At 49.9% G+C, this 22,472-nt stretch overlaps 2 protein-coding genes across 6 annotated transcripts in view; both read left to right on the top strand.

Moving 5' to 3' along the window:
• The window catches only part of BCR (BCR activator of RhoGEF and GTPase), a 101,755-nt gene extending 96,873 nt beyond the window's left edge, over positions 1-4,882 (top strand). For both annotated transcript variants that reach the window (XM_079943312.1, XM_079943313.1), the window contains exons 21-23: positions 34-139; positions 580-742; positions 1,081-4,882. In XM_079943312.1, the coding sequence (XP_079799438.1) occupies positions 34-139; positions 580-742; positions 1,081-1,170 (359 nt within the window). In that variant the 3' untranslated portion in view covers positions 1,171-4,882. The remainder of the gene's footprint in view (positions 1-33; positions 140-579; positions 743-1,080) is intronic.
• Positions 4,883-12,868: 7,986 nt separating this feature from the next.
• The window catches only part of SPECC1L (sperm antigen with calponin homology and coiled-coil domains 1 like), a 121,807-nt gene continuing 112,203 nt past the window's right edge, over positions 12,869-22,472 (top strand). For 2 of the 4 annotated variants that reach the window (XM_079943465.1, XM_079943464.1), the window contains exon 1: positions 12,869-13,010. The gene's annotated coding sequence lies outside the window, so the exon portion shown is untranslated. Of the gene's footprint in view, positions 13,011-16,685; positions 16,799-22,472 lie in introns of all 4 variants that reach the window. The other 2 variants (XM_079943461.1, XM_079943463.1) reach the window with 2 other exon arrangements.

Here is a 22,472-nt window from a genome sequence, read left to right as displayed (position 1 = left end):
CCCTGAGAAGTAACCGCTCCGCGCCCCCTGCAGCTCTCTCAGACCCCGTGGCAAAGGAGAGCTGCATGCTTAACCTGCTGCTGTCACTCCCGGAGGCCAACCTCCTGACATTCCTCTTCCTTCTGGACCACCTGAAAAGGTAACCCCAGCTCCTATGTGGAGGCTCAGGGCTCCGGGACCCCCAAAGGCAGCAATGGGGGGGGTCCTCCGTGCTCCACTGTCTCCCCGGTGTCAGACTCCCCGGCACCCAGGGCCTTCTCTCTACACCTGCCCCGGTCTGTGGTTGTCCCCTCTGGGTACCAGAGCCACTGCCACCCCCATCCCGCTCTGCCACGGCGAGTGGTGTGCTCAGATCACCACCACCACCGCCCCCCATCCATCCCAGAACCGGCCCCTCCACCTGGTGGCCTTGAGCACTCTTCGTCCCGGGCCCCTCTGACCCAGAAGAGCCAGGGTGGGGTCTGCTTTCTGCACAGCTGGGGCTGAGCCCTTCCTCCCGGGGTGGCCTGGGTCCCTGCCCACGTCCATCCTCAAGGTGGTGTCACAGCAGCACCCGCTCTTCTGCCTCGCCCTCCGCAGGGTGGCAGAAAAGGAGACAGTGAACAAGATGTCCCTGCACAACCTCGCCACGGTGTTCGGCCCCACGCTGCTCCGGCCCTCGGACAAGGAGAGCAAGCTCCCCCCCAACCCCAGCCAACCCATCTCCATGACCGACAGCTGGTCCCTGGAGGTCATGTCCCAGGTACGATGGCCCTTGCCACCCGGCCTTACGCAGGTGGCCTCTGTCTACCCCTCCCTGCGTCCTGCCGGTGGTTCCCACCGAGTTGTGCAGGGTGGGTGTCCAAGGTTTAGAGAGGGACTTGTCCAGGGCCACGAGGCAGGGAGGAGTGGGGAGGACCCAGGCCACCGCTTTCTCCTCTGTACCTTTGTGGGGTTTCTCAGGGCCCGCCCCACCTGGCCGTCCTCCAGGGGCAACCAGATCTCTTGCTATGAGAGGCTTGTGTCACCAGCAGGGCCCTCGGGGCTCTGCTGGAAAGGCCTCTTCTCTGAGCCGCTGTCCCCTCCTGCTCTGCCCGGCAGGTCCAGGTGCTGCTGTACTTCCTGCAACTGGAGGCCATTCCTGCCCCAGACAGCAAGAGACAGAGCATCCTCTTCTCCACCGAAGTCTAAAGGCCCAACTCCACCTCCAAAATGGCGGCAGAACGGCCTGGGAACCTCCTAGGGAAACGGGCTATCCACAGAGCAGGAACCCAACCTTCTAGAGGAGTCATTAGGCCACCCCCCAGGGCCAGGTTGCTGCCAAGAGACAACTACCCAAGGCAAAAGGCCAAGTGGCCTGGGCAGTTCCAGGCCCACCTTCGGTGGGGCCTGGGAACTCTGGGCTGGCCTCAGACTGTGGTTTTCTACGCCGCCACCAGAGGGCGCCCCAAGCCAGCCCTCGTGTCTCCGGTCACGGGCCTGGGCGGGACCAGGCAAAGGGAGTGGTATTTACACATTTAACTTATGAGAGTTTAAAGATTTCTACTGGATCACCTGTCGAGATGCACCCTCTCCAGGGAGAAGGGAACAGGAGCAGATTCCCTTGGTATCGTGTCTTGAATAAATACTGCTGCTGCTTCGTGCCCAGGGGCCAGGCCCTGTCCAGCGTGGGTGGGGGCGTTTCGATTTCCCAGACTTAGAAATTCGACTCCTGTTTGTAACAGGTTTGAAAAGCTAAATCTACGCTGTGTAGCGCTTGACCCCTTTCACCTCCTTTCTTCTTTCTTTCTAGAAGGATTTGTGCAGAAATGGGTCTTCTTCCTGTTCTATCCTGTTGCTTTGTTTTTGCTGATCACGTGCCCCTCGGAAGGCAGCTCCCTGCGGAGCTGCGTAAAGTCCAGGACCGGACACCAGGGGAGGGAGGCCCAGGCTGCGCACTTTATGGCTGGTTGTCTAGGGAGAGTGATCCTGTTCACCATCCCGACTACCCCACCGGGCACGCCCTCTCCTCATCAGCTCAGAAAGGCCTTGATCTCTGGCCTCCTCCGGCCTGTGGCCCATCTACCCCCAAATCTCCCTTCCCCTAATCGTGTCCCGCCCCCCCCCCCCCCCAGATCGCTTCATTCCTCGCTCTTTGCTACACACACTCAGCAAACTTTTGTAAAGTTTTCCTCTGGGCGGCGGCAGCTTACCGACAGCTTGTTTTAAACTTTGATCTGAATAGCCTTTTGATACTTGAATATTTTTAAGTTTTATACATAGTTTCTAATTTTTTTCCTAACAGATTCAGATTCCTAATAAGATATTAGAATGTACTCTGTGGACAATCTATGTCCCAGCGGCATCTCGTCTTCCTCTAAGCGCCAGCTCTGTTTCCAGCAGGAGCCACTTCTGAAGTCTCCTGAGCATTTGGAATTGGGGTTGGGGGGGAATTAGGAACAGGCTGGGCCGAGGGTAGGGGCTCCCATCCCGAAGCAGGTGGAAGGACAGAGCCCCCCACGCTCCACACACCTGTGCGGAAGCCAGCATGCGCCTGGTAACCCTCCTGACCATCTGACTTAGAGGAAAGAGAACTGGGGAAACCACTAAGTATTTTGAAGAAACAAGTCTGTGAAGAATTGCATCACTTTTTTCAAAAAAGGGATGAGGGCGAGGAGAGAAGAAACTTCCATGCTGGACTTGCAGGAAGAGAGGATGTAGCTGAACCGGAGGAGGGAAGCGGTGGCATCACTCAGGAAAAGGCGTTTGCTTGTCACGCGATTAGACCAGTAACAGGTAGCACTGTCCAAGACCCTTCCCATGTCCCTGGCGGGGTGGGAAGGCTCAGCTGGTGTGTCAGCGGGCTGCTCCTGCCCGAGGTCACGGCACACAGGGGGCCACGTGCCCCCCCAACTCTACCCTCTGCTCACGGACCTGCGGAGGCAGGGACAGAAAAAGAAGTCACTCGAAGGTCTTAAGTCTGCATACTGTATTTATTTAGTTGTACTTTTTTCTTGTGAGGAGAGCAGACCCACCGTTTTAAAGCAGCGCTGCTCTCCTGGGGGATGGGGGGGGGGGAGCAGGGTCCTCTGTGCTTTGCACGTCTCTGGGATCCATGGGTTTCCCGGGCCTCCAGTCCCTGGCCTCTTCTGGCCTGGCTTCCCATCCCCGTCTGGCCCTGCAGGGGGAACACGCTTTACTTAGAAAAGCTAGACCTGGCCCCGGTTTCTTTTTCCCTGGAGTCTCATGATTTGCGTCTGTCGCATTGAAACTGGAAAGCAATCTCTCAGTGTCTGTGCCAATTTTCGTTCCCTCCCCGCATCTCCTTCCTCTATTTGCTTTTTATTTATGTAGGATGCGTGGTGTTTAGTGATGGAACGACCACTCTTTCTTGTTCAGCTGTCAAAGCACTCCTTTGCCGAGCCTCAGTGGTGGTGGTCGCTTTGGGTCGCTGGGCGCCCCTGTCGTCCGTCTGACACTCAGGCCTGAGGGTCGGCAAAGCCGGTGGGCAGGTGATTACCTGGAGGCCAGACGTGACCTTCCACAAGGCTCAGCCGCTGGACTTGGCAACGAGAAGTGATGCCTTGCCGTCTGGGCCCTAGGTCTGGGTCTGGAGCCTGAGCAGAGGGCAGCCCAGCCTCGGGCTGCAGGTGGCAGGCAGTCTCTCCGCAGCCACATGTCTGAGTTTGAGCTCGGCCGTGTCTGTACCACCACAGGGGAAAGGACAGCTGCCACTTTCATTAAAGTTCCCCGAGACGACTTGTGTCAGTGGTGATGGCTGCAGTAGAAAGAAACACCGTGATCAGAGCCTCTGGGAGCATCCCCGGAGCCACTGGGTTGGGGCTGAGGGTGGGCAATGGAGCTGGAAGAAGAAGCAGGTGGTGTGGAGAGGTGGGTGTCCAGGAGGCCTCCCTGAGGGTAGTGGGCACTGCTGGGGACAGCCCAGGCCGCCCACTTGCCCACAGGCAGTCGCCCCGCTGAGCATGGGGCCGTCTGGTTTGGGACGAACGGCAGAGGGGACACCAGCCGTGCCAAGCCCGGGGGCAGGGAGGGCTCCAGCCCCACAGAGCCTAGCCCTGCACGAGCCCCTCAGCCTCTGTGGTTTCCGGTGGTGCTGCCAGGTGTGGCCTTTCTGTTGCCAGCAGACGGGACATGGGTCACTCTTAGCCATCACCAGCCTTGCCCACAGAAAAAGCCACCCAGCTTACAGGGAAGCCACGCCCGGGTGGAGAGGGGTGTGCAAGGTGGGCTCTGCTGATGCAGCTTAGGACGAGCTAGGGCCACACCCACTCGGACCCCAATTGCCGTGCTCGGTGCCTGTCGGCCATCACCCCGAGGCTCCCCCAGGGTCTTCATGTACACCATGCCATCTGCCCACCTGACACCTGCTGATAAGGAAAGGGCTGCCACTGGCCCTCCTCCAAGTATTTGGCCCCTAAAAGGCTACTTAGCTCTCTCTATCCCTACCTTCCTATTGGAAAATCTGTTCCAAAAAAAGCAAAAGCGCCATTGCATCTCTTACTAGGAGTTGATTTGGGGGGCAAGCTGACTGTCCCCACGTTCCTGAGAGCAGGGGCTGTGTCCAGCCAAGCCCAGGCCAGTGACATGGCCCAGGGAGCAAGACCGTTCACTGCTGTGGAATTTGAGGTCTTACACCTCAAAGACCCTCAGAGGCCCCTTAATCCAATCCCTTTACTTGGTAGGTGGGTAAACAGGTGCGCAAAGGCCTCCCCACACACCCGGTGTCCCAGAGTTGGTTGAAGAACAGAGGCTGGGATCTTGGTGTCTTGATCCCTATAGGCTGGCTCCCTTTCTGCTGGACTGGACATGGCCAGCTGAGCAGGCCCTGCGCCGAGGCCCAGCGTCACACACATACCCTGGGCAGATGAAGGAGGGCAGGATTTTGTGTAGAAATCCCAGAAGAGCTTGGATACCTGTCCCCACAAAAAAGGATGCCCAGTTGCCTTAAACGGAAGCATTTCTATGATGAAGCTAATGATGAGCTGTCACAAACAGCTCCGGAAAAATAAACAGAAAAAGTGAGGGGGCGACAGACACACCAGCTCTTGAAGAGGCCCAAATGGCCTCCCAGAGCAGCTGCCGTGGGTCTATGGGCAGGATCGGTCCTGAGAGTCACCTCTGGGTGAGAGAGCTGTCAGACCAGGGGAGAGAGCCCTGCGTCACCCCAGCTCTCCCAGGGTGGGAAGCCAGACGGCATGACAGACAGGTAGCACGTAAACGGTTTCCTGGAAGATGGAGCCCTGCTGCGTCTCTCAGGTGTGTCTGGGTTGGGAAGGAAACCAGCTGCTTGGGGGACCGAGGCTGCTCCTCTGCATGTCACCAGATGAGATGCACCAAGTGCCTGGCCGGACCTCATAGGCCACGTGTCCCAAGACGGGCCTTCTCAGGGCCTCTGGCCAATTCTGCCAAGTCACCAAGGGCTCAGTCCACACACCGGCTCCTTTCCGTCCCCCTCTTGTAGGTGGAACCTGGCAGACCTGACCAGAAACTCTCTCTTGGGGTTTTCAGTCACTTGGTGGAAATGAGCCCAGCAGCTGGGGATGGGGAGGTTCAAATGGGATTCTGGCCGAGAAAGGGCCCTGAGGAGCATGGTCTACGTGGGCTCAGGTCCTGAGCCACTGCCAGCTGAGCAGCCCCGGGAAGAGGGGGCACCAGGATGGTGGCTGCCACAGACGTGGGGCTTCCCCGGGGCTCGAGGGCTTGAATGACCCCTGGGGGTGGGCCTCCCAAGCCCAAGGCCTGGCCCCAGGGCCAGCGTGGGAAACCGGGCCTCATGCAGAGGGAAACAGATGCTGCAGCTGCTTGTTTAAATAAAACCACCACTTAAAAACTGCCTTGCTGGGTGGCACTGCCCTGGTTCCTTCTGGGGCTCCCTAACCCCCATAAGCCCAGCCTCCCCACTGCCACTGGGCCAGAAGGAGGGAGAAGCAATGGGGAGAGGGGAATGGCTGCTGTTTCTTCTATTTTCTGAAAATAACGTTTCCAGTGTCGGGGTGGCGATCAGAAGTTAGTTGGAACAGGCTACGGCATCTGTGACTTTTGTCTGTGTTCTTCATTAGATAAGCACTCCTGATCTGCATTTCCCAAGCAGGGCCCTTTCATCTGGCGACGGCCAGGAAGAGACTCCTGGGACTCCTGCTCAGTGGGCAGCATCTGCAGGAGCCTGTCCACCCCAGCAGGCTGGCCTCTAGCCCCTGCGTCTCGGCCCACCCAAGCCATCTCATGCTAACCCTGCCTCCAGGTGTTGCCATGCTGGGGTACTAGAGGGTAGTAAATTCCTCCTCCACCAGCTGGAATTGTCCACACCCTCCTTGTGCTCCTTTCTGGCCCCCAGAGTTTTCTAGACTCCACTGCTCCATGGTAGTTATGAACTGGATTGTGTCCCTAAAATTCACATGTTGAAGCCCTAACACCCAGTGTGACCGTGTTCAGAGATTACCTTTTAGGAAGGTAATTAAGGTTAAATGAGGTCATAAGGGTGGAGCCCTAATCTGATATGACTGGTGGCCTTATAAGAAGGGGAAGAGAGGGACTTCCTGGTGGTCCAGTGGTTAGGACTCTGTGCTTTCACTGCCGAGGGCCCTGGGTCGGGGACCTAAGATCCCACAAGCCACGCAGCACGGCTGGCTGAAAAGAAAAAAAAAAGGAAGAGCACCAGTGATCTCTCTCCACTTCTCACAGAGGAAAGGCCGCATGAGGACACGGAGAGAAGGGGTTCAGCTGCAGTAGAGGCCTCAGGAGGAACCAACCCGCATGGCACATTGACCTTGAGAAAAATTAATGTCTGTTTAAGCCCCTGGTCTGTGATTTATTGTTATGGCGGCCTGAGTCCACTAATACAGTGGCCTTTGGCTATTCTTACGCCTGGATGTGGACCCAAGCGTGGAACTCGAGTCCTCCCCATGCTGCTCCGGGTTAACAACCCTCTTAAAGGGTCCCAGGGTTGTTGACTGATCACACTGAGGGCAGGGGGCTATCACCCTCCTTGTCCAGGCCACACCGGTGAACCTCATGGATGAGCACATTCTGGGGGACCGATGCTGCTCCTCTGCGTGTCCCCAAATGAGATGCACCAAGTGCCCGGCTGGACCTCACAGGCCACACGTCCCAAGACAGGCCTTCTCAGGGCCTCTGGCCAGTTCAGCCAGGTCACCAAGGGCTCAGTCCGCACACCGACTTCTTTCCGCCCCCCTCCTCAAGTCAACTGGAATCTCTTCCAGTTCACACTTGGCCCGTGGCTCCCCTGGTGACCCAACCACAGCCACCACCTGGGTGCTGGCCAAAAAAAGAAGGGTGGGGGGCTGTGAGTCCTGAAGATGATTCTTGATTCTCAAAGAGGAGACGTGGGCATGTTTGGAGCCTTGGGGTGTGTGCAGGATTCTCGGGGGACTAGTTTGCAAGGCGGGGGGCACCAGCGGCTGAGGGAGAGGGCCCAGGGTCCAGAGGCCAAGGCTTGGGCAACTCATGCAGCTCCCAGAGCCTCACTTGTAATTTTTTTTTTGGCCACACCGCGCAGCTTGTGGGATCTAGTTCCCGGCCGGGCCCACAGCAGTGAAAGTGTGAGATTGCCAGGGAACTCCCTCCTCACCTGTAAAATCGGGACTTGCTCACTCTGACACTGGGAAGGGGCACACACAGGCTGAGGAGCGCTGTTTAAGCCTCAGGCACGTTTGGGCGGAATCCCTTTATCCAGCTCATCTTCCCTTGTCTTCCGTGTCCGCACCACGATATGCTGTTGTTTCCTGAGGTCCCCATGGAGCTGAAACAGGAGGCTGCACAAGGGTGACTGCTTTCTGTGGATGGGGACCTAGAGCTGAGAGATGACAGAGGAAGCATTTCCAGAGCCCTTGCCACATGCCAGGACCTGCCCTTGGGACGCTTACAGTCTCTGGGGCCATAGACATTACCGTTTACTAGCCGTGTGATTGCCATGTGCAGAGAAGCATGGTGTCCAGAGGGGCACATATTGGGGTGGGGTGGGGACCTATTATTTAGTTCCCCAGCATCCCTGACTGGTGTGGGAGAATTGCCATTGTTCACAAAAGAACTGGAAGTACAGAGAATTTGAGGGCCATACTCAAGGTCACACAGCTGTCCCGGCTCAAGTCCAGAGACCAGCGGACTTGGTACATGGGTTCCCTTCTTGCTGGCATCAGTTGCTCTGACTGTGAAACAAGAGGGTTTCATGATCTCTGATCTCTGTGGGCTGTGAGGAAGGGGGGACACCTGTCCTGAGTTGGTGTCCTTCCTGTGTCTCTTCTGGATCACCTGCAAGCCAGCTGGGCATCCCAAGGAGTCTCCTGGGGTTCACACCATGGTTGCTGGGTAACTGAGTCCCTCTCAGGGCAAGCAGCCCATCTCTGTCTGCAGACACATCTTTGCTCAGCTGACAGCTGAACGTCTCCTGGGACTCGGCGCACCCCTGGCTCCAAGAGAGGCATGTCAAGAATCCCAAGCTGATGTCCTGGCACTCGGAGCTGATGATTTGCTAATGGCTGGGGACAGTTGTTTTCTGATTAAAACTTGGCCTGCGGTCCCTGCCTGTTTGGCTCCTCCAGCTGTGGTGCAGACAGAGCAGCTGGGCCCGAGTGGAACAGTCAGTGTCGGGGGTGAGTGTCAGGGTGAGCTGAGGGGGTCACCACGAAACCAGAGGCACAGAGCTCAAGGGGGTTCCAGGCTGCAGCGCCCCACCCATCTCAGTGGTGATGAGACCCCAGCACTGCAGGGCTGGCGGGGCCTGACCTGGGGGGGAAGTGTCAGCCTCTGAGGCTGATCATCACAGTGTCCCAAATCCTGCCACTTGGTAGTCGTGGGCCGTGGAGGCTGGGCCCTGGGAGGGGCTCACACAGTGATAAATGCTCTGGGCACCTCGCCAGCTCGCTTCTTGCTCCTGGCCTGCAGCTGCCCAAATTGCCTGCTCTTTCTGCCCCTCCGGTCCTGGCAAGCCGAGGAGAAGGGACCAAGGTGTGGTAAGGCTGATGGGACCACCCAGCGCTGAGGCCCAGCCACACACTGGGGTGAAGTCTGGACAGTTCCGTGCACCCCACCCTCTGATCTATGTCCTCTCCTCTGGCCCCATCGCCATGCCAGGCCTCCAGCCTCCCCAGGTGTCCTGACTCTCAGGGTCGCTCTCTCCACCCTGCATGTGCCATGAGGGCAGTCTTCCTAAAGAAGATCTCACAACATGTCACTTCCCTGTCCTAAAGCTGCAGTGACCGGCCCCTGTGCACATTATAGAAGCCCAGTTCCGAGGTCTAGTGGGGGAGGCTCTCTCTGCCTCAAATCCTCCTCAAATGCCACCTCCTCCCAGAATCCTGCTGATCCATCCAGGACACCTTAGCAGCATCTCACCTGATTCAGGACCAGGTTACACTGCTGTCCCAGGCAGAGAAGGCTCTCAGAGGCTAGGGACCTGGTCAGAACCATCTTTGTACCCTCTCCCACCCACCCACCCACCCAACCCTGCACAGGTGCGGTTCAGCAGACCTGGTTCCTACTCAGGAAACGTCAGTAGCCTCCTGCTTGGTGGAAAATGGCGCTTTTGCTTTGGAATTTCAATGGCAGAAAATCTAGGTTAGTAGTTTTGGTTCATTAAAAGTACTTCGCTGTGTATAAAGACGTTCATAGGAACTTTATTCTTAATGTTAAAGGGTAATGTTTTAAAAAGGTAAAATCATGACTCTTATACAAATATAAAATAAACATATATCAAAGAGTTTACTTAACTCATTCATTAAATGAGGGAACCAGTAAGGTGTTACCGTCAGTTCAAAGGAGAACTCCAAGGTCAGACACATATATAGAACAGAAATATTGAAATGAACTTGGAGGCAAAACTGGTTCTTCCACTGTGGGGGAGGGTTGTCCTTGGACAAGAATTATTCGCATTGCTGTCAATTTTCTACAATATTGCAAAAGAGCTCAAAGACAATATAAAGTCCAAAGTCTCCCCCCCCCCCCCCCCCCCCCCCCCCCCGCCTCCGCAGAATCAGAATCAGATAACCTAGAACGGTGTGTACCAAGGATGCATATAGCTTCCCATTGGAGACTCCAGGAATCTTTTTTTGCTTAATCCAATTTTCATTCCACAAATAGCTCACAACTGGAGACAACCCAAATGTCCATCAATAGAATGGATAAACCATGGAATGGTAAATTCATACAGTTCAATATCACACAGCAACCAAAATGATATTCATTTTGCATGCCACAGATGCATGCAACAAGATGGATGAATCTCACAGAATTCACGTTGCGTGAAAGAGGGTAGACACAAAAAGATACTTGCTGTAGGCTGAATAATGCCCCCTAAAGATATCCAGTCTTTCCCTGGGACCTATAAATGTTACCTTATTTGGAAAGAGGGTCTTTGAAGATGTGATAAATTAAGGATCATGAGATGGGGGGTTATTCTGGATTATCCAGGTGGGCCCTAAACACCATCATGAGTGTCCTTATATAAGAATCAAAGGGAGATTTCACACAAACACAGAGAAGGCCATAGACCAAGGCAGAGATCAGAATGATGCAGCCACAAGCAAAAGAACATCAAGAAATGCAGGCAGGGCTTCCCTGGTGGCGCAGTGGTTGGGAATCCGCCTGCTAATGCAGGGGACACGGGTTCGAGCCCTGTCTGGGAAGATCCCACATGCCGCGGAGCAACGAAGCCCGTGCGCCACAACTACTGAAGCCCGTGCGCCACAACTACTGAAGCCCACGTGCCTACAGCCCACAAGCCGTAGCTGGAGAAAGCCCGCGCGCAGCAACGGGGACACAATGCAGCCAAAAATAAATAAATAATAAATTTAAAAATTAAAAAAAAAAAAAATGCAGGCAGCTGGCAGAAGGCAGAAGAGGCAAGGGATGGATCCTCCCCCAGGGCCTTCTGAGGAGACTCAGAGATGCTGACACCTAGATGTTGGACTTCCAGCTTCTAGAACTGTGAGATGATACATTTCTTTTGGTTTAAGCCACCAAGGTTGTGGTAATTTGTTACAGCAGCCCTAGGAAATCAATACAATACAATTCCATTTATTTAAAGTTCAAAATCAGCCCATATTCATCCTGAGTTAGATGTCAGAATGTGGTTACATTTGGGGAGGATGTAGTGTTGGCAGGGGAGAGGAGGGACTTGGCAAACTGCTCAAGTTCTTTTTCTTGACCTTCACTTTTGTGTATTTCATTGAGTTGTATATTTATTTTGTGTACTTTAATATAAAAAAATTATCTCTTGTCCTCCATGCAGTTCTTACAGGGCTGGCGTGAAGATCTAAATGATGTTGAGTCCTGTTTGAACTGTAAATGCTGAAACAGATGCAACATGAATGCCCTTCACAGTCACCAGGTGTTTACTGGGTGCTGGGCATCATGCTAAGCTCCCTTCATGCATTATCCCACTTAATCCCCCCAACCCATAACAGCTCCCATTTTGTAGATGAAGAAACTGAAATGCAAAGACAAATGGTTAGTAACTGATGAAGCCAGGATTCAAACGCAGGCTGTCTGGTGATGAGGACCATGACCTAAGTCCTACACAAATGTTGAATGGTTGATTATCTCCAGACTATTAAACCATCATGGCTATTCCGGTTTTAAAAAGAAAGGTACAGATCATTATGTATAGTAGACTACCATTTGTGTAAAAAAAACAAAAAAAGGAAGCTAAAGAACCAATCTGTTTATTTTGGATATTTGTTTATATTCAAAAAATATTTTTATCAAGAAACTGAATACATTTAGCTGCAGCTGGGAAGAGGCACTACAGCAATGGAGACAGGGTTGAGAAGGTGCTTTCTGAATTTTGAAATATGTAAATGTATTAGAAATTTATTGAGAAACAAAAAGAAACAATGATTATAACAAAAACCATCAGAGAATTACATGAACAACGTTATGCCAATGATTTGTAAAACATTAACAAAAGACACTTTGCTGCAAAAATATAACTCAGTAAAAATGACACAGGAGGAAAAAGGAATTCTGTCTAGACTTAGGACCAATAAAGAAATGTTGGGGCTTCGCTCGTGGCGCAGTGGTTAAGAATCCGCCTGCCAATGCAGGGGACACGGGTTCCAGCTCTGGTCCAGGAAGATCCCACGTGCCACGGAGCAACTAAGCCTGTACGCTACAACTACTGAGCCTGTGCTCTAGAGCCCGCGAGCCATAACTACTGAGCCCGCGAGCCACAACTACTGCGCCCACGTGCCACAACTACTAAAGCTTGCGCACCTAGAGCCCGTTCTCCACAAGAGAAGCCACCACAATGAGAAGCCCACGCACTGCAATGAAGAGTAGCCCCCACTCGCCACAACTAGAGAAAGCCCGCGCGGGGCAACGAAGACCAAATGCAGACAAAAATTAATTAATTCATTAATTAAAAAAAAAAGTTGTGCTTTTTTTTAAAACCTGCATCCCATCTCCCCCCAAATCTCCAGGGAGTACCGGGAGGGCAGGGCTTCTGCGTTTTCCCACCACTGTCTAGCTCAAGCCCAGCGCCGTCCTTGGCACGCTATAGATACGTCCCTGAATGTTGGACCTCTTGGCTAAGCCGAGCATGAATCGTGGACCTCTGGGCTAAGCCGAGCCTTTGGGATGATGGAGCGTTAACACATCACTCGGCAGTGCCCAGTGCATCCTCCAGGAGCATCCGCCAGCCAGCGCGAGCAGGAAGCCTCACGCATGTGCACTGCCTGCCTGAGGCATTTCTGTGGCCGGCCGGATGGTATGGCGCCTGCGCGATCCAGAGCCGAGAGGGAGGCGAGCCGAGTGGGCTGCGCCGCAGACGCCTGCGCGGGGGCGGATGTGGGCGGGGCCGGCGCCGCGCCTGCGCAGTCTTCGGCGGCCGTGTGGGACGGACAAGGGGCGGGCTGGGGGCGTGGGCCGCGAGGGAGGCTGGGCGGGTCGGGCGAACGGCGCCGCGGGGTTGGCTGCTGCCCTGAGGCCGGACTCAACGGATTCGGGCCGCGCCACCGGGCGAGCTCGCCGCCCGGCCCCAGCCCGGAGCCAGCGAGCAAGCGAGGCGGCGCTGCGCGGTAAGAGCCGGGGCCGGGTGCCCTGAGTGTGCGCGGTGGGAGCGTCCCTCTCCTCAGCGCCGCCCGCGCGGCCAGGCCCCGGCGGCCCCGCAGACCCCGGCGGCCCGCGCCTGCGCCGTCCCCTCCCGGGCCCCCCGCCTGGCGCGCGCCTGCGCCATCCCCTCGCGGGCCCCCGGGCAGCCGAAGCCGCGACCCCGGCCGGCGGACGTCCTGGCTGCTTGGGGCCTGGCTGGTTCTGCGCCCGCGCCCACCGGTCTCCTCTTCTCGCGCGCCAGGAGAGGCTGGGGCCGCCGCCCCATAGCCCCTGGCCCCCAGTCCTTTAGTCCCCGGCCTCCATCCCCGGGCCCGAGGATGCGGCGGGCGGCCGACCCGGGCCTCCTGCGGGCTCTGCTTCCGCCGGGCCGCGCCCCCACCCGCTCCCAGCTCCGCCGGCGGGGTCAGCCCGGAGCAGGAGGAGTATCCTTTTTTCTCCAGACCTGGTTAATTGCATCAGGTTGGATGTGAATAATCTTGTGTTCTGCCGAGGAAATTCTGCCTTTCCCGCAGTGTGGTCATTGTATGGCTTCAGTGGTTACGTTTAAGACATCAGAGTTCGTTTCTGGGCAGCTCCCCTGGAGATGACCGGAAAAGAAAGTTTCCACTCAGTTTCGGCCCATTTACAAAACGAAGTAACTCCTGTGATCATTCAAGCGCAAAGAATCTTGATTTGTTAATGCCCTTGGTAATTCGCGGGCAAGCACGGGAGGACCCAGGGAAAATTCCCATAAATTCGCCGTCCTGTATTGATCACAGGGGGAAATGTCTGTGTTGTATTAAAAAAAAAAATCATCTTCAGCCATTGATAATGTCTTGTAAGTTTGCAGCAGATGCGAGAGACTAAAAAATGTTTGCTTTCACCCCGGGGGCTGCATCTTGAGATGCAATCAGAGCCTGGGGCTTGGTAGATACCAGCAGACATCACTATAATATGGGTAGGTTATCAAATAGACACATCGATGCAGAAGGGTAAGGAGAAGTAAGGTATTGATCTAGGTAAGATTTTTTTCTATAAAGAGATAGCTGATTCAGTAATTTTTTTCTCTTGAAACCAGTCTCCTTTTCTCCGTTGAATGAGTGTGCACCAAGCATCTTGAGATAGCTGGAGAATGCTTTTTAGTTGCCTGTGCATACTCTACGTATGTAGGGATTTTCTTGACATTCATTTTCAGTAAGAAAGTGAGGGGTTCCCTGGTGGCGCAGTGGTTAAGAATCTGCCTGCCAATGCAGGGGATATGGGTTCGAGCTCTGGTCCGGGAAGATCCCACGTGCCGCAGAGCAACTAAGCCCGTGTGCCACAACTACTGAGCCTGTGCTCTAGAGCTCGCGAGCCACAACTACTGAAACCCGTGCACCTAGATCCTGTGCTCTGCAACAAGAGAAGCCACCGCAGTGAGAAGCCCGCGCACCACAACTAGAGAAAGCCCACGCGCAGCAACAATGACCCAACACAGCCAAAAATAAATAAATAAAATAAATAAATTTTTTTTAAAAAGAAAAGAAAGTGAATATAGTGCCATAGAAAAGCTTTATCACTCTGCACCTTGGCAACAGTCCACATATCTAAGTGTGCAGTTCAGCATCATAGTGAATGGGAAGTGATTATGGCAGTATTGGTTAAGGTGAGGTTTGTATCAAAATTTCTGTTTTAAACTTGAACTTTTGGGGTTGTGTATCTGCAGTGTGTCCTCTTGAGACGGGATTTCTCTGAAGCAGAGGTTCTCTTTATAACTGACTCCATAAAGTACATCTTATATTTCAGATGACTCAGATGATAGTATTGCTTTGGTTCAAAATTATTATTAGGGATGGGTTTTCATAATACATTAAGACTTGCTGTATAACCATATACATATTTAAATCACATGGCTAACTTGTCCATAGTCATTACGCAAACTCTCCACCTCAGTAGAGGAACAGTGGCAGGGTGTCAGTAGGTGAGTTAAATTTCTTGGCTTTATGGCTTTGGGCAAGTCGGTTTTCCTTTCTGGCCTTCATTTCCCCATCTGTAAAGTGTGGGGGTTGGGGGTGGAGATGGAAAGGAGCTTGAGTTGCCAATTTTAATGTTTAATGGATCTTTGCCTACTTAGTCCTCTTCAGCCAGGGGTGGAACTGGGCCTTCTCACCAGTTCCATGACATTGTGGTCCTTCGTCAAAGACCAGGTGGTGTTGTAAGGCTGGTGAGAACCAATCTCGGAGACTCTTGGTCAGGCCCCTGAAATGAACTGTTGAGTGGGCTTCAGTGTATTAAGAAAAACGAGGACAATATAGGGAGTTTTTCATAAAACTAAATTTATTCAACTAGGACTTCCCTTTCTAAAAAATGTCATTTTCTTGATACTAAAATTAAAGCATCTTCTGTGACATGATGGTGATAGTAAATGGTGCTAAATGAGATGGTAATAAATGGCAACTACAGGTTGGTTTTCTTATCACAATGAGGTATTTTTAGAAATAAAGAGAACTTAGAATCTATTGTTTTGCTGTTGTAGTAAGGGAGTTTAGTGAAAATGTTCCTGGGGCTTTTGCTGCTAAGATTAAAGTATAGATTACTTTTTAAGAGTAAATATGAGTTACTTTGTGGTCATTTGTCCCAATCCACAGGCAACTAAGAAGGCTCTGTTGAATTTGCTTGGTATTAAAGACACTTCTGATCATCCTTTCCTACCAGATGTAAAATGTCAGGATATTTTTGTGTGTGTATAAGCCTAGGCAGGGAAATTCCTCCTGGTGGTTGGAATTGTTAGTATTGAATAGACTGGCTGCCGAGGTAAAGAACCCCTGTGGGGATTCTCTGTCAGCTCCGAAACTTTTTAGTATTGTGACCCCAGTCTTTTGCTGTGAAACACCATGACCATCAAGAAATTAGGCTTACAGAGTATATTTCAGATATGCTGAGGGGAGAAGTGGCTGTCCAGCACCCTGTCCAGTTCCAAAGTGAATGTAACAGATGACCATTGTGTCTGTGAAATCTTAAAAATTTGTAAAGATTTAAAAAATCTTACTAGATTTAGATTTAGAGTTATTGTAAATTTTCTTTTGTACTTACAAAACTACAGTATATAATGTGTATCAAGCATACATTTTAAAAGTGTCTCAAATTAAAATTAATAATGCAATCTTTAATTCTTCAAATACTCATGTTCACATTGGGAGGACTGACTGCTCTCACCCACCTGAGTTCTCCATTTTCAAAGGATAACATGGAAACTCTGTAAAGGACATTTGTCCAGAAGAAGAGAATGCAGATCTGTTAAGTGCTTTCCCTGACCTTTTTGCACATCTTCATTGTAGTTCTTGTCTTTATTTTTTGGTTAAATCCTGAGGTTTGCCCCTGCCTTTCTTTCTAAAATGTTAATCTGTTCACGGTTACTGCCCTGCTCGCTGCACAATTTAAAATCCTTCAATGGCTCCCACTATCTTTACAATCAGATCTACCGATCCTTAGCCTGGTGTCACTGGGCTCTGGCCGCCACTCTCGTCCTGCCCCCACCTCCTTTTAGGTGCTTCGTTGAGCTCTTGGTCCTTGGAACTCTCTCCAGTCTCCTCTGCTGGAAAACTTTTCTCTCACTTCATCCTTCAAAACTCAGCTCAGGTAGGACCTGGCCTGAAAGGCATCCCTTATCCTGTCTCCTGCAGGCTTGTCCAAGCACCCTGTCCAGTTAGGATTTGGCTCTCTGGTTTTGTCTGCTCTTCTCCACCAGCTGGGACACCACAGTGCAGAGTGGGGTGCGTGTCGTTGCATCTGCTGGGTGAGTAGTTTGTTAGGCATGGGTCCTGAGGAAGTGGGTCACTTAGTCCCTGTCCCTGAGGAGCTTTTCACTACAGGTCCACTTGACCTCGCCATCCCTGAGATACCTCCCAGCCATGCACACCAACTTGCAAAGTCCATTTAATTGTGTCTTAGTGTCTAATTAAAATCTAATTTCTTGACGGAGGAGACTCTGTCTGTGATGTCTATTATATCACCTTTGTTCCGGGCTCTGGAAGGAATGTGCATTTGTTTCATGTTGTTTCCCTTTTTCCCCTTGTATACCTTCCATCTTGGTGGTGGTGGTTTTTATTGTTGTTGTTGTTGTTTTTGGATGGTAAAGTTTTAAGAGATGAAGATATTAAATTTCAAGTTCGTCTCTTGTACATATAGCCCAGGGAAAACAGAAATGTTAAAGGGGAAAAATACTTTGTCTCTTGAAAAAAAAAAAGCCCTGTATTACACTTCTTTTCAAAAGAACTGAGTTTGTACAAAAGAAAAAAAAAAGAGCCTGATTAAGCTTGGGAAAGAGGCAAAGAAACTGACGGCAGTGTTAGGATTTGTCAAGAAATACTTGTTAAAAATGAAAGTTGTCCCTTTCTTCCTCTCTCACTTTTCATGTTCTTGGGAAAGTCCCAACTCAGCCATTTTCTAGGGGCACCTCGTCCCGTGGGAAGTCCTGAAGCAGTTTGTTGGGGCTGCTGATTTCCAGAACAGTCACAACTGGACACTTTCTTCCGAGAGATGCCCCTGTCCTGCCATGTAGGAGATGCCAGTGTCCTGAGTCCCCCTCCCTTCTTCCCCTGGTAGCGTCTCCTGGTCATAGTTTGTTCTACCCCACCAGGCCCAAGAGTTCTTGAGCAGGAGCTATTGAGTCTTCTTGCACATTTTAAACCTTGATGGGTTTGGGTCAGTCTCCCCCAGCCTCCCGCCCCAACCCCCCAGCCCTGGCCTGGTGGCTTGCTGGACCTTAGTTCCCTGACCAGGGATTGAACCCAGGCTCCAGCAGTGAAAGCACCGAGTCCTAACCACTGGACCGCCAGGGAAGTCCCTGGTTAGGGTCAGTCTTAAATCTTCTGTCCTGTGTTCTTGTTCTTTTCCCCATCTGGCCTCTGCATTTCTGCAAACTCTGTCACATCATTACACTTACTCAGGTGTGTTTTCTCTGCCCTGTTACAAATTACCTGCTGGATTTTTCAAACCTAGTTCCCTCATTTTTATTCTTTTTTTTGGGGGGGGTGGGGCAAGCCGCAAGGCTTGCAGGATCTTAGTTCCCTGGCCAGGGATTGAACCCTGGGCTCTCTGCAGTGAAAGCGCTGAGTCCTAACCACTGGACCGCCAGGGAAGTCCCCCTCATTTTTATTCCTCAAGCTTACCTCATTGCGTAATTATTCAACTTTGCCCGGCCCCTGCCACTCAAGGCCACCAGCCTTGGATTTTTTAGGTTTTTTTTGTTTATCTCTTACTTCTTGCCTCAACACTTGTCTCCTCTCCCCACCCCACTCTCCCCTCCCCCAAACTCCACCACCAGGAATGTCAACCTTTCATACCACTCTTCATCGTTCATGTATTCATTTGAATACAAGAATCGTGTATGCATATATTCATTCATGTACTCATTTGCAAACATGTATGGTTTTTAAAAATAACAGCTTTACTGAGGTATAATTCATATACCATAAAGTTCATCCTTTTTGTTTTTTCCAACTTAAATGAGTCAAATTTATTTATTTATTTAAATTTTTATTGGAGTATAGTTTTTTTTTTAATTTAATTTATTTTTGGCTGCATCCAGTCTTAATTGTGGCACGTGGGATCTTTAGTTGCGGCATGCGGGCTTCTCTCTAGTTGTGGTGCATGGGCTTCTCTCTAGTTGTGGTGCGTGGGCTCAGTAGTTGCGGCGTGCGGGCTCAGTTGCCCTGAGGCATGTGGGATCTTAGTTCCCCAACCAGGGATGGAACCTGTGTCCCCTGCATTGGAAGATGGATTCTTAACCACTGGACCACCAGGGAAGTCCCTAGAGTACAATTGATTTACAATGTTGTGTTAGTTTCAGGTGTACAGCAAAGTGAATCAGCTATATATACACATATATCCACTCCTTTTCAGATTCCCCTCCCACATAGGCTATTACAGAGTACTGAGTAGAATTCCCTGTGTTATACAGTAGGTCCTTATTAGTTATCTATCAATGTTTTATACATAGTAGTGTGTATATGTCAATCCCAATCTTCCCATTTATCTCTCTCCCGTGACCCCCTGGTAACCATAAGTTTGTTTTCTACATCTGTAACTCTATTTCTGTTCTGTAGATAAGTTCATTTTGTTCCCTTTTTTTAGATTCCACATATAAGCAATATCATATAATATTTGTCTTTCTCTGTCTGACTTACTTCACTCAGTATGACAGTCTCTAGGTCCATCCATGTTGCTGCAAATGGAATGATTTTGTTCTTTTTTATGACTGAGTAATATTCCATTGTATATATGTACCACATCTTCTTTATCCATTCCTGTGTTGATCGACATTTAGGTTGCCATGCTTTTTGAATTGCACACCTCAGTGGTTTTTAGTACATTCACAGAGTTGTGCATTGAGCACCACTCTCTAATTCCAGAGCATTTTCATCACCTCAGGAAGAAACCTTGTACCCAGCAACAGTCACTCCCCATTCTCCACTCCCCCAAGCCCCTGGCGATCACTAATCTACTTTCTCTGGACTTGTCTGTTCTGGATATAAATGGAATCAGACAATATGTGGCCTTTTGTGTGGTTTCTTTCATTTAGCATAATGTTTCCAAGGGTTATCCATGTTGTAGCATTCATTAGTACTTCATTCCTTTTATGGCTAAATAAGAGTCCATACTTTGTTATCTATTCATTAGTTGATGGACATTTAGTTTATTCCACTTTTCTTTTCTTTCTTTTTTTTTTTTTTTTTTAATTTTTTGGCCACACGACACGTGGGATTTTAGTTCCCTGACCAGGGACTGAACCCGCACCCCCTGCATTGGAAGTGCAGCATCTTAACCACTGGACCACTAGGGAAGTCCCTGGTTTATTCCACTTTTGGATAGTATGAATAATGCTGCTGTGAACATTCATGTACAAATTTTTGTGTGGACAGATGTTTTCTGTTCTCTTAGGTGTATATGTAGAAGTGGAATCACTGGGTCATATGGTAGCAATGTTAAACTTTTTGAGGAACCACCAACTGTTTTTCAAAGCTGCTCCATTTTGCAGTCCCTCCAGCAGTGTGTCAGGTTCTAAGTTCTCCACTTCCTGATCAATGTATGGGTTTTCAGGGCATACTTTTTAAAACATGGGATATTTTTGGCACTTCTGCCTTTTGTTTTCCTCACTTAATACTTCTGGAAAGTCCATTAAATCAGCTGGTATCATTCTGACTCATTGTGATTAATGGCTTCATAGTAATATTCCATAATATAAATATACTGTTTATTCATTCAATTCAGCAGATAATAAAAGGCTATTATGGATCAGGCACTGTTCTAGGCTTTGAGGCAACAGCATGAACAAAACAAACAAAACACCCTGCACTCTTAGAGTTTACTTTCTAATAGGAGCAGGGGTGGAAAGTCAGGAAATAAACAAGTAGCATAGCCTAGGGTTTACCATTGCAGTTTGAGTCTGTGGGGGCTTTCTGAGTAGTGTATATGAAGTACCAAAGGCTAGATTGCCCTAAATGTTGTTACAAGTTACTTTAAGTCAGTATTAGTATTAATAATCTTGCAGGAGAAAGTAGAAACATTTTCATAAAATAAAAAAAGGGAAAAAAAAAAGACCCAATTGGTTAATGTGGATATGAAGTTCTAGGAGATCCACATATGAGTCCTTGGTAGCAAAGTTTGCACATTTATAAATTGTATCCAAATCCTCTTATTCTGTTGACAAGTAATAGACATCGTTCCCCGAAAACCAGGTGAGATATATGTGCTGGAGGTTTCTGATGGATGCAGTTGAGAGTACTTTTGGGGGAAATGGCAAAACTTCTGGGCCCAGTCAAGCCTCTTGTTTTCTTCCTGAACTTTTCTGTGTTTGTTATATTGCCCTATGAATTATTGAGATTGTCCCTCCAGTAAAGCCTACTTTAAATTATTCATGGTGATGCTTAGGGAAAATAATCTGGGTCCTCTAGGCCTGGAGGGAATTCCCTCCCAATAAGGGCAGATTTATATTGATATGTAGCCTAGTTTGGCCTGCACTAACCCTTCTATGTTGGCCCTAGTGGTAATGCAGTTAAAATAAGCATTTCGGTTCTGATTTTGTTTTTTATATTTGACTTTGAAATGAAGTTAGAAATGCACATTTTAGACACACAGTTAGTTATTCACCCTTTGTGTTACCCATCCAGGTCAAAGTCTTGCTCATCCAGACCAGCTCCATCATGATGGAATGCTAGTCATCTATTAATAATCAGAATGTCACACTAATGAATAAAACATTATTTTGCAGAAAAATTTTTTGGGCAATTCAGTTACTAATGTTCGTTTATAAAAATTCAAAACAAAACACAACCTGCAAATTTATGTTAAAGTAATATTTCTGAAGGTCTAGTGTAGAATATAAATGCCACCCAGCGTGCTGTCTAGCAGTACAGGGATCTTAGTCACCTCCTCTCCTGCCTTTGCTTCTCGCTGTCCTCCCCCACCACACATGTGCTTAGTTGGGTTGGGTTCCAAAACTTTATTTATAAAACTAATTTAATTCATAAGGTTTATGAGGTTTAGGTTATTAGTACTGTGGAATCTAATGAGCATCCGTGGCAGCATGGCTGAAAAAGCATACATTTCATGTGTACCTTTCATTAAATACGGTCCTCTCACCATACAGCTTAAGGTAGTTATTTTCCTTAATTTTATAAGTGAGGAAACGAGGTTAAGAATACAGAGTTAACCAGGGGCCAAGCTTGGACTTGAGCCCAGTTTTCTAACTAAAAGCCCTATGTTCTTTTCACTGTAATATGCTGCCTTTCAACTGGAATGCATTTGCCATATGGTTGAAGGAACGACAGTGCCATTTAGCCTGGAGAATAGAAGACTATGTAGGGCATTGTTTCTCTTATAATTGAAATATTTGAAGAGCTTTCACATGGAAAGAGGGCTGGATTTATTTTGTGCTGCTTTGGCAGGTTCCCTAGTAAATGGTAGTTATAGTTGCACTGACATTTGGCTCCACGTACGAAAAACTGCCCAAGAATTGAAGAGGCAACTAGTGACAAAGCCTGTGGGGGTGTCATAGGACGATGGTTGGGGGACTGACCTTGATGCCTGCCTGGTCTTACTGAGGTCCTCTTCTTTGCCTCCTCCTTCTACACCCTTTCTTGCCTGAGCGCTTGGCTGGGCCCCCTCTCTTCTCTTCCTAATTTCATGCCTCTTCTCCCTTAAGCCACTCAGGCAAGTTTTAAATATGGGATGGCCCTTGATAGTAGTTAATGATGATTTTGTTTGATTGGTTCGTTTTTCTCACATATGCAGTATACACATTATTTTAAATAAAGTGACAGTGAAGTATGAATTTGGAATTTATAATTTTTTCCAATACTATTTCTTTTTTTTTCTTTTTTTCTTTTTTGGTATGCGGGCCTCTCACTGTTGTGGCCTCTCCCGTTGCGGAGCACAGGCTCCGGACACGCAGGCTCAGCGGCCATGGC

This window comes from Stenella coeruleoalba (assembly GCF_951394435.1).
Source record: "Stenella coeruleoalba genome assembly, chromosome: 14".
Taxonomy (NCBI): Eukaryota; Metazoa; Chordata; class Mammalia; order Artiodactyla; family Delphinidae; genus Stenella; species Stenella coeruleoalba.
The sequence above is the reverse complement of the archived record's forward strand: the minus strand, read 5'-3'. Positions and strand labels throughout refer to the sequence as shown.